Here is a 12,277-nt window from a genome sequence, read left to right on the forward strand (position 1 = left end):
TCATTTTGGATAGTTCCTTTGTCTCTTAGGAAGCAGTTCTCTTTTGAGGTTGCTTTTGAATTTGAACAAATTGAAAAGGATCTTTTCCAATGCTTGGTAGTCTCTACATGCAAAAATAGATAAATTAATTTAAAAAAGGTGGGAAGGTATGAGCGGAGCAGACTTGACCTGGAGCTTGCCTGAGGAGAAGCAGTGTGGGGTCTGTTGGTGATTACTGTGTGGTCACCCTCACTGAACACACAGGCACAATACGCATGGCTGACACTGGTCACATGCACTAGAAGGGACTGAATGCTAAATCGGGCTTCCTTCCGCCTTCCCAAGCTGGCCTATAAAAGATATCGTTTAGTAGTAATAGTTTTTGATAATTTATGGATTAAGAGAGTCACTTAGCTATACTGTTTGTCTTTCTTGTTTCCTCCCCAAGCCTTATTCAAATAGTAATAGAGAGATTTGGCATAAATTCTCAAAGGCCAAATAAATCAACAAAGAGCTCACTAATGACGTTTTGGAGCCTAGAGAACAGACGGATAAATGGAATTTAACTCAGCAAACCCAAGAAAGTCAAAACCGTGATGCAGAGATGGAAAGACCAGGTTTATTCCCTAGATCCCTCTCTGCCAACAGCTCTGGAGTCTGCTCTGAGAGCCTGTGTAGGTGAGAATGAAGTGGGGCTGCTGACAGAAAAACAGAACTCTAAGGGGCAGCTGAGTCCGGGACCCCGGTCCCATGCTGTGGAGCTTGGTGGCTAGCCTCTGACTATGGTGGAGCCGGGGTCTTTGCACTGGGCCGTCACTGCCGAGGAGGGCAGGCTGAAGATGCTGTTTCACACTGAGGCTCCCCAGACCCCACTACAGGCTCCCCACCAGGCTCCAGGGGATTCTCCAGGGAATGGGAGGATCCAAGAGCGAAGACACAAGGAGTCTGATTGTTCATAGCCCAAAGCAGCGGACATTTTCAAAGGCAACAATGTTCTCGTTAGCAAGTGCTCTCCCAATTTATTGGCAAGACGTTTGAACTGGTGGCAGTCACATCGACAACAGGCACACAGTAAAGAGGGCTATTAGCCTGGCATGGTGGCACATAACTAGTCCCAGCACTCATGAGGTGAAGGCAGAAGGACCAGGAGTTCAAGGCCAGCCTCTGCTCCATGTGAGGCTGGTGTGGGCTGAAGAACTAGTACTACTATAGAATTGAAAATGAGTTCAAGGAGTGGACAGCTGGGCATAGCACATTGCCTGAATTAACCATGAATGTCCTGCAGGTAGGAATAATGGTATTACCTAACAAAACAAAGGTTGTATGTATGTATGCATGCATGCATGCTTGTATGATATATGCATGTATGCATGTATGTATATATGTATGGATGCATGCTTGTATATATATATATATGTGTGTGTGTATGTATGTATGAATGAAATGGGCTAGTACATGAGGCAGCAAAGCAGCACCCACTATGTCAAATGTCATATGAGTCAAATTGATCATTATCTTCGATGGAGGGAACTTAAAAGATAGATAATGCTTAAAACAAAACAAAACAAAACAAAATTGTAAGAAGTAACAAAATTGCAACTACCTTGTTTTGTGAAATTTAAAACAAATCTAGATATTGAAACTGAGCCTCTGTGTGAGAAAACACTCCTTTTTGCCAGAGGAATGACTTGTGTCTGTTTGTAACAGCATGGTGGAGCCGATTTGCTTCCAACCCTGTTGTCCTTAATCCTACAGAGATCCGTGTCTACTCATGTTTATTGCTGCGCTATGAACAGTAGCCAAGAAATGGAATCAACCTAAATGCCTGTCAGCAGACTAACAGATACATACAATGTGGTTTGTGGGGACAATGATAAAAAGTGGCATGGAGTTTCCTTCAGTCCTAAAGAAGAAGGAAGCTGGACTGGGAGATGGCTCCGTGAACTAGTACTTGCGTGGGGACACGAGGATGGGAGCTCGGATGCCCAGCTCCACATAAAAGCCACCCGGCTCTTAACTTTAGTCACAGGCACAAACAGGTCATGGGGTATTCCTGGAGGACACTGGCTAGACCTAGCCAGCTGATGGTTTTATTGAGAGATGGACTGTCTATCAAAATAGTAAGATGGAGAGGATAGAGACATGATGTCAAGCTCCGGGGGCTACCTTTGAATACTCTCTCACACACACATACAATGGGTACACACAAAAATACCGCAGAGCAAGAATAACACCGTGTCACAAATAAATAGACAGACATAAGAAATAAATAGAATAGACTGAATGGACTGAGAACCACCATGCTAAACAAAATAAGCTAGACTCAGAAAGACAAATATTGTGTGGGTTTGCTCATGGGTGGGAACACAGATTTAAACATACATGTGCAACACTAAAGTGGAGGTGGGGCTGTTAGTGGGGGTGAGCAGGGCTGATGGGGGAGAGATGGGAGAAGGGAATGGATAATGGGACAGGGGTTGACTCTGAGCAAAACACTTGACATGAATGTGTGACGTTCATAATGAAACCCACTGTTTTTACATTTATTAGGACAAAACTAACATGAATTTATTTTAACTTTGAGGAAGAAGGTTTAAAGTAAATACACAAACTAAGCACTTTCATGGGAACACATACACACAAAGAAGACACCTCACACTATGTTCGGGCTCCACAAACCATTATAATTCCAGGAATCTAATACCTGCAGACACTGAAGCGGTTTGGTAAAGCCTGAGGGAATTATTATTATTATTTTGGTGGAAGTAAAGGCTTCAAAATGGAAGCCTAATTGTCCTGATGCACAGGTTTGTTCTTTGTCCCTCTGCAGTGGGGAATAACCAGAGTGTGTATCGAGCTTAGGTGTACAAACCTTTGCAGAAAAGCACAGGGTTGGAGAGGCAGGATTGATCATGTGGCTCCTGGAATGCCTGGAGTGGTCAGAGCTGGATTTAATTGCTTAGCCAAAGTAGTTCCAGGGCATAAATTACTCCCAGGGTAATTTATACCCGGTGAATAGACTAGGAGCACAAACACACAATGGTCTCCGGTAACTTGAAAGCCATAAAATACCTCCCCAACACACACACACACACACACACACACACACACACACACACACACACACGAGTGGCCAAAATGACGTGGTAAACCCAAGGAATTGGCTTAACAAATGATTTCTAAGGATTTGATTTCCCTTTCCCTTAAGTTTGTGCAGGATAACTGATTGACAGCCACCTAACAGGGGTTTTAGAAACTCCTGAATATGTGTGACCAGTACTAGAACTGCACTGTCTATTGCTGAACAACACAGCAAAATTTGTCTTTTCACCGCAACCGCGCTAACTCTCCGGGCAGGTCCATTTTGTCATTGCAGCATATTTTTGCCCCAGAGATGAGCTGTTTGCCCTTTTCTGCTCTTCTGAATACGCAGGAGGTGTGTGTAACATGGAGCCTTTTTGTAAGGTACCGGATACAAGAGTGGAAGCTGCATCCCTGCCTCCATTCTGCAAAGCAGCAAATAACATTCACAGCTGCTGGTCACCCAGATGTTTCTGCGTGTAGCAATATGCGTCAGAGTATATATTGGATGGCCACAGTCCCAGTAAGCTAGACAGTTGTATATTCTGAATTCTGTACAGAAATCCAGTGTGTATATTTTATCTTCTAATTAGCTTCCTCCCTCCTCCTCCCTCCCCGCTCCATTTTCTTGGGCATTTTCTGCTCAGAAACAAAAGACATTTATAGCTTAGAGTTTCGCGGTATCCGAGTGTAAGTACGGGTCAGGCCTGATTTATGTGGACCTCTGATAATCAGAAGAGAGCGGGACACAGGGTTAGGTGAAGCTAGTGAGCTTGGCTTGGCTTATGTCTTCCGGTTTTGCAGGCAGCCAACATCCCCCTGGTGTCAGAGCTGGCCATTGATGACATCCATTTCGACGACTTTTCCCTTGACGTTGACGCCATGATCACGGCTGCCCTCCGGATGTTCATGGAGCTGGGAATGGTACAGAAATTCAAGATTGACTATGAGGTAAGACGTTAGGTGTTGGATGACCTAAGGAGCAGACCTGGCAAGTGTCGCGGCCACTGTGAGGCAAAGGCTTCCCAAAGGCACGGTGTGGGTGCTTGCCCTGCCTTGTGGACACCGTGGAAGTACGGTGAGAATCTGGCAGGGTGCCGGCGGAAGTTTAGGTTTTTGTTTCGTTTTGTTAAAAATTTCTTTATTAGACTTGTCTTGTTTCATGTGTATGGCTGTTCTGCCTGCCTTTATAGATGCCCTCTGCATGCATGCATGCTGCCCAGGGTGGTCAGAAGAGAATATGGGAGGCCGTCAGACTAGAGTCACAGATGGTTGTGAACTGGACCCAGATCTGCCACAGGAGCCGTCGGTGCTTAACCACCGAGCCGCCCGCCCAGGCCCCCTGAATTCTGATGATCTCAGGGCGTCACAGTGGTGTTTTGAGGGCACGAGTACTCCCTCACACACCCTCCCCCTCCCGTTTCAGACCCTGTGCAGGTGGCTTCTGACAGTAAGGAAAAACTATCGGATGGTTCTCTACCACAACTGGAGACATGCCTTCAACGTATGCCAACTGATGTTCGCCATGCTGACCGTAAGTGTATTTGCTGGGGGTGGAAGGTCACTTTCTGTCCGTCGTGGACTCCCTGACTTCTGTACATTTCTATTTCTCTGAAAAAAATCTACCTGTGGCTATCTCATGGCTGCTCACACTTGTCCTATCTATGGTAATAGATATTTGACAGTTTCTGGCCTTTAAAGTTATAACATCGTTGACTCCTTAAGGTGGGCAGATAGCCCTGGGGGAAGACTGGGCCTCTTTTCAGTGTTCTCTTTTGGTAAGTTTGTTTCCATGTCCAGTTTTACTCCCTCCCCCTAATGCCTGGGTTTTCAATGGAATTTCTTTGTGGAGGAAATGAAAGTAACAGGGCAAAGAAATCCCTGGATAAGATTGGTGGTTACAAAAGCCCAAGATGGTCTGTGGGCATCATCCATGAGAATGCAGAATTCTGAAAGGACACTTGCTTGGAGAAATGCCCAGTGAGGCTTGGGAGAAGGAAGGGTAGGAGTGGACATTGTTAGCGGCCAGAGTGATTTATAGAGACTGCCAACACCCCAGGCCGGGGACAAGCCTTGGGGTTAACTCCGAAAGCAAATGCTGATGGCAAGAATCAAAACAAAACTCTCTACCCATTCCCATTTGCTTGCAAGAAACGGTCTGGCTCCTACTTACCCTGTTAAACAGCCAGGAAGAATGTATTCTGTCTTAAATATGTTAGGTTTTCTGCTGCTTTGTAACATAGACATGTATGGATATGTGCACATGTGTATGAGAAAATATAAACATGTTTACTATGCAAACAGTAATGGTGGGTTCTGGACTCTTAAAACACCAACACAAACACCTAGTGCCTCTGTACCCATCTTAAAATTTAGATAACATTGGGGCTTCTGGGCTAAAGGCATTTCCTTTTGGTCCAAATGAACAGGTGTACTCTACCTCTTCACGGAAATCTTCACCCTGCGTTCTGGCCATTAAACTTCCACCCAGCCTTTAAGGGACTTGTCTAATGCCGGTTTTCGACAAAACCCAGCTTTCTTTCTCCCAACACGTAAATAACTCTTTCTCCCCAATAAAGCCAGCATGAGACAGCTGCATTTCTACTGTGTGTCTTCAGTCCCCCATCGCTTGTCTTCTGCTAAGCCACCTGAGGACAGAGACAGTTCCTCGTTCCTTCAGCAGCTTTCACTGTGTCATCAGCCTCCACATCCCAGCACGCCTGGCCTCTGGCATGCACTCGCTCTCTCTCTCAGCAGTGCATGTTGGACTGGCTTCCACCCGAGTGTGTGTAAGAAGGCGAGACAGAAAGATGTTAGCTTTCTGCTTTGGAACTTGTGAGGGTCTACCTCTGCTGAAGGACAAGGTAGACTGCCATGGAAAGCCGGACAGCCCTGCCTTCTGCTGTGTGCCCCTTTGGAGCTGATAAATTACTTATGGGTGGAAAATGCTTTGACCCAGGTGGCTTACTTGGCTCAGTGGACACCATCGCTTGGAAACAAAACACCGCCTTCATCTTGTTCTACTTCTCTAGAGCCCAGTAGACAAGAAAGACTTTCTGTGTGAAGAGTGCATGACTCTGCCTCACAGAAGGCAAATACTTGTTAGCTAGTTGTCTTGGGAAGCCTGTGGGTTCATGGGACTGTCAAAATAAGCAAGCAGAAATAATGCACAGAGAAAGGAATCAGGAATGTCTGTGACGCTGTGCCTTATAGATATGAAAGGTGGTGGTCTTCTATAACAAGCCTCTGGGAAAGAAGGCGCCTGACAGTCCTGGAGGGGTCGAAGTACACCCACAGGTATGAGAAAGGACGAATACTGAGTTTCCATCAGTGAACATTTTTGTAGTACCATCAGTCTTGATACCTCCTAAGAAGCAGGGAAAACTTGAGCTTTCCAGCTATGTCCCCTGCCTCCGCCACGTAATTGGGGGCATTCTCCTCTCACGGTATTTTAAGGGTGCCATTACTCTTGCCTTCTCTTGGCAACTTGAAGGGCGTCACTATTAGGAAAAGTCTGGGTTTTGTTTTTGTATTCATGCTGCTGCAAAAATAGAAGAGTCCACTGTTGTCATTCTCTGGGGGAGGTGGGCAGGAGGTCGCAGAATGCAGAAAGGGGTCTGTGGAAAGGAGATGTCAGTGGATTTATTTTAGCTTCCTGCACACAGAAGTAGATGGCAGCACCTGGCAGAGTCGTTACTTTCCACTGAACTTAGTGACGGGTTACAACGGGCCAAAACGCCAGCTTCTGCTCTTCTCTCACACGAGCATCTTTTTCAGCTTGATCTTGGAAAATCTGGTGAAGCAGAATTTTTTTGAATCAGGAAAACAGTTCTGGGGCTAGCTGAGACTGCTTGAGGTATGCGGGCAAAGTGCAATTAACCCAATCATCAAATCTAGTTTCTGACATGTGATCTCAGCCTGTGGCAAAGGACACCACGTCATGTCCACGTGTGGGCACCAGAGCTGCACACATACCCGGAAGATCCCTGAGGTCCTTCACTGTTTGGGGATTCTGTCTCCCTTCAAGGGACCATGTATTCTGTTTGACAAGTTGGAACCCAAACAAAAATTTTTCTTTAATCTAGATTCTTTTTTTTTGAGACAGAGTCTCATGTAGTCCAGGCTGGCCTTAAACTAGCACTATGGATGGTAATGCCCTTTAATTTCTCTTTAGAAACATAATGTTTTGATTATTTTTAGGATTTCCAAGCACACACTATGCATTTTGAGTATATTCACTCCTCATTCCCCTCCAGACTCCTATCAGCATATCCGCCGCCTCCCCTCATCCCAATTTCACATCATTTTTAGTTAATTTTTAATTTTCTGAGACTTTCATTCATGAACATTGTATTTACATAACTTCCACTCCTCCTTGTCCTCCCCCGAACACTTCTTTGCCCCCTACTCCCTCTCAGATCCACGACTCCTCTCCTTTAATTGCATAAGTACACTTATGTAATTAATTATGACTGCATATACAGCTTTCTGAGTCCATATGCTGTTGCTAGTCCGTGCACATGTTTAGGGCTGACTGCTTTGGATTGGTTAACCTAGCAGGCAACTCCTCCTTGGAGGAGACTGATTCCCTCTCTCTGTCTCCCTCCCTCCCTCTCTGTCTCTGTCTCTCTCTCAGAACCACTAGTTGCCTGTAGTTCTTCATCTGGAAGTGGGGCCTTGTGGAGCTCCTCTCATCCAAGCTGGCATGTCAGTGGGTATCACTGAGCAGGTCTTGTTCAGGCAGTCACCCTGTTGGGGTTTCCTGGGTGCAGCTTCGTGGCATGCACAGAAGCCACAATCTCAGAGCAGATATCTTGGTGCTCTGGCTCTTACAATCTTCCTGCTCCCTTGTCCAAGACGTTCCCTGAGCCTTAGGTGAAGGAGTTGTGCTATAGACATATTTGTTGTGGTTGGGCATGGCCACTGTCTGCTGTTTCCAGCATTCTGACCAGTTGTGGATTCTTGTACTCTTCAAGAACCATCTTTGATGGGGAGTGAGAGCTATACCTGTAGGTGTGAGGACACATATTTAGAACACATTTGGGAACTGTACCGGTTTGGGAAAGCAGCCATATTGGGTTCTCCTCTAGAGACTATGACCTTGAAGCCATAGGTAGTTGGCTAGGTTTACAGTAGCGGGCGTGAATTCCTTCCTCTTAAGCAGGACGTAAGTTCAAGTAAACAGCTGTTGGTTACCGCCAAGATATCAGTGCCACCATTGTGCCCTTGTGGAAATTTTGTCGCGTTCCAGTCATCTTGTGGTTGGAAGGCTTAGTCGTGGCTGGGACTGTTAATTATTTTTCTGCTTTGGCAACTTGCATGGCACTTTCGGATACCAGATGCTGTGAGAGCTAGTTCTCAGAGCAGAGGCTTTCAGGTCGGTTCTAGCTCAATTTCACTGAGCACTGGATTTGAAGTATGTAGGGTCTCCAGAAACAGGTCTTACCTACAGGCTATAGGAGGCAACCAAGAGCTACAGTGACAGGCTATGTCATTTTGGGAGTTTCTTCAACTCCCCTGACCAACAACTCAAGAGGAAATTTCCCATGCCTGGCACTGGGAGTTTTGTTAGACAGTCTAACACTCCTGAGGGAACATTATCACTCCAAGTAATGTAACTTCATGTAAACTGTTAAACACATGCGCACACATGAATGCATGTATGTGTATTTTAAGAAAATATGAAAATACTATTTCCTTATGACTTTTAAAAACACCCTTAATGTTATTTATCCCTTCTTTCTCCCTCTCCCTCTGCATTTCTTTCACTCCCCTCTTCCCAGTTATCCTCTCCCCCCCCCCAATTCTTCATTTATACCTACACAGCATCTGTGTTCCACAAGTCCCTCTTCACCCTGCCCCATGGCAGCTTTTTACATTGCTGCTTTCTGGGCATACTTTAGGTTAAACTTCTGATCATCTTGCCTCAACTTCCCAAGTGCTGGGGTTATCCAGACAAAAATAACAGGAAGGAAGGGATGGAGGGAGGAAAGGAGAGAGAGAGAGCAAGAAAGGAAGGAAGAAAGAGAGGGAGGGAGACAGGGAGGGAGGGAGGGAGGGAGGGAGGGAGGGAGGGAGGGAGGGAGGGAGGAAGGAAGGAAGGAAGGAAGGAAGGAAGGAAGGAAGGAAGGAAGGAAGGAAGGAAGGAAGGAAGGAAGGAAGGAAGGAAGGAAGGAAGGAAGGAAGGAAGGAAGGAAGGAAGGAAGGAAGGAAGGAAGGAGAAAAGAAAAGGAAAGGAAAGAAAAGAAAAAAGGAAGAATTTTTAAACTATACCTCAACTATCGATTCAGGCTAGCTCAGAACGCCCCATGTGATGAAATTTCCTCTAGATGGCGCTCCAAGGCAAAGTTTCCCAACCAGTCCCGGGGAAGAGGCTGGGGCCTTCAAACCTTGACCAATCCTCCTTGAAAGTGCTTCATTTCTTCCGCCAGGAGAGGTTCAGGCCAGTGCAAAATAAATGTTTTCTTTAAAATACTCGCCTCCAAAGCCGGTCTGTAGGAACAGAGCCCGTTCTATGAGGATGAGCCTGTTTTATGACCGTGCGTTAGCCTGACTAATCCTACATTCTCTGTGTGACTGGAGACCTAATTGTGCGGTTTCCTAAACCCATTGTCTGAGAGGTGCATAGCTTTGCCTCACTGCTGAACAAATTTTTGCCCACAAACCACGGAATACTCAAATTAGGAATATGTACACCAACTTCGCAGCTTTTGTCTCTAAAATCATTTCACAGAGAGAAAATAAGAATATTGACTCAAAATGGTTGTGCACAAGCATTCAGTCTCATGTTTAGAAAACCAAATAACTTTAACTCATTAGAAATGAAAAGAAACAAAGGAGAACTCTGCAGGACAAGCAACTTGATCTGGGCTTGGAACCCCATTGATCACTTACTGATTTGTTCCGTGCACCTGGCTGGAAATTTAAAATTTTGTTGGAATCAAAGCTTCAAGGTTACCTTTAAAAAAAAAAAAGAGAGAGAGAGATACCTATATAATTAAAATGTTCCCAGCTGTGACTTCCTCTAAAAATATGCTAGGTAATGCTGTCATCATTTGTGGCTAAAACAGAGACTAAAAACCTGTATGTTGACGGTACCTATGTGAGTGCTTACGACTTATGTGAGCAGAAAGACAAGCTGCCACCCTGTTTAGGTGTCTAGTGAAAGACAATAGCCCTGGCTCCTGTGTTCACAGTGCCAGCCAGACACACAAAGGAACCATTTTTGCGTGGATTCTGTAAACGGAAAGGCCTGCCTTCATGTCTAAGTTACAGGCATACATTTTTGTTTGTTTTATAAGTGATGTATGATCTCCGACAGATTTTCCAAGGGGAACAGAAAGGGTTTTGTTTAAGAGTCAGGATTCTTTACTGTCCTATAAATAGACTCATTATCACTTAGGGCACGGACCTGCTTCCTGTAGGGCTCAATAAAGATAAATTGAATGAGTGAATTTAGTTGAGGGTGATATTATTTAAAGAACCATGTTGCTCAGGGTCCAGGTATTTGGGTTTTCTTTTCTCTTTTTTTTTTTTCAAACTATAAGATGATGAACAACCTCATTGCTCAAGATCTTGCATTTACCACATCATGCTAAGGTTCAGCTAGGGTTCATAGAGGATATTATGATCTTGCAGAATTCACTGGATATGAAAAGAGAAGAGCATGTGGTCACATTAAAATTTACGGTGGCACCGGCGGCGTGGCGCTGGTGGGGAGCTGCAGTTAAACACTGCAGTAACTGAGTGCGGCGGCGTGCCCACGGACTCCTCCGACACTTACCAGGGAGCCCTAAATCTTCAGGGTGGAGGTAGTGTGCCTTCGTCCATCTTTGTGTTGTCAACAAGGTTGTTGGGAGAGATAGCCAGCCCTGCCATTCTATTGATAACGCAAACTGGAGAACAGAAGGGACATTTAGGGGTGGAAATCCGTTCTGTGCTCAGGCTGGAGATCTCATGTCATCCGCTGACTGCTGTTCTCAGATAAGTCCTTGATCTCTGAGGTCAAAAATTTCTCCTGTAAGGAATCTCAGGAACACAATGAGAATCCTTTGCTTCCCCCTTGGGAAGGACAGAGCCAGCCAGTTGTTAAATAAAACATTTCAGTAATCAGAATCCTTATCACGACAGAATCAAATTCCTTGTGACATTGGCAGGTACAGTAAGTTCTGTGACCGACTGCAAATGGTAATCACGTTTGAGATCTCCAAATAGCAGTTTCCCTAGCACCACCTCGCCAGCATGAGTTGTTACGCTTACCTTCACATAACTCCCATATGTTATATAGCTATTGCTATAATAATATGATGAAATTTGCATCTTAAAAAAACATTTAAATCTTCATGTGGATGTAACATAAAAGTATGGCAAATTTCGCATTTAGGGAAGGAGTGATGTTTAATGCTTCTGCAGCGCATCAGCCTCGGACATCCTAAATCGTCAATGGGATTGACCAGTTGGATGCAGCGGTTCAGTCGCATTGAAGACTCCTGCCCTTGAGTCATGTGAAAAGTCTTTTATTTTTCTTCTCTCCACCTGCATTCCAGAGCCCCAATTAGGCACTCCATGCTTCTAGCTGATCTCTTTAGTCACATTTATTTTATAAAAGAAGAAAGGCAAGGCCACACATAATGAAGAACCTGGTGTGCTAATAACCAAACATACAAAGGGGCAGAAGGCTCGTCCAATCCATTTCCTCTCACAGGAGAGTAGCCTCCATAACTCACTTTAAGCACTGCCATTCATGAGTTATGAGTCATTCCCTCTCCAGTGAAAATAAATTCTCCCACACCATCAGCCTGCACTGGGTATTTTTCTTAGGACATGTAAATTGTAAAAGTGTACAGACATAATCGTGTCTGACATTACCAAGAGACTGTAAGCCCTGGCTCACGGACAGAGGCTTGTAAGGAAATGCGTGGACTTTGGGGGTGGGCTGTCTAGTCACAAATCGGGGGTTCTTTGGGTTGTGTTTTTATTGAAGTGAGTTTATTCTTGAGGTTTTTACAGTGTTGGTAAACTGCTTAATCTGTCGCTTTGTGTTTTATGACGCCAGACAAATCCTTCAGGTCAGAGAGATCCAGCCGCCCAGCCACAGCCATTTATCACGGCTTCCATTTTCCGCGCTGTTTGACTTCCTAGTGGCACTTTCTTGGGACTGAAACCTGGCACCTAAGGGTGTTAAGTGAGGGGCTTTAAAAAGTTTTAAATTTTCACG

The 12,277-nt window shown here is 45.0% G+C and overlaps 1 protein-coding gene across 1 annotated transcript in view; it reads left to right on the plus strand.

The window, feature by feature from the left end:
• The window catches only part of Pde11a (phosphodiesterase 11A), a 324,698-nt gene that overhangs the window by 229,072 nt on the left and 83,349 nt on the right, over window positions 1-12,277 (plus strand). The window contains exons 11-12 of the mRNA XM_060390423.1: window positions 3,865-4,011; window positions 4,487-4,594. Of these exons, the coding sequence (XP_060246406.1) occupies window positions 3,865-4,011; window positions 4,487-4,594 (255 nt within the window). The remainder of the gene's footprint in view (window positions 1-3,864; window positions 4,012-4,486; window positions 4,595-12,277) is intronic.

This window comes from Meriones unguiculatus, chromosome 8 (genome assembly GCF_030254825.1).
Source record: "Meriones unguiculatus strain TT.TT164.6M chromosome 8, Bangor_MerUng_6.1, whole genome shotgun sequence".
Taxonomy (NCBI): Eukaryota; Metazoa; Chordata; class Mammalia; order Rodentia; family Muridae; genus Meriones; species Meriones unguiculatus.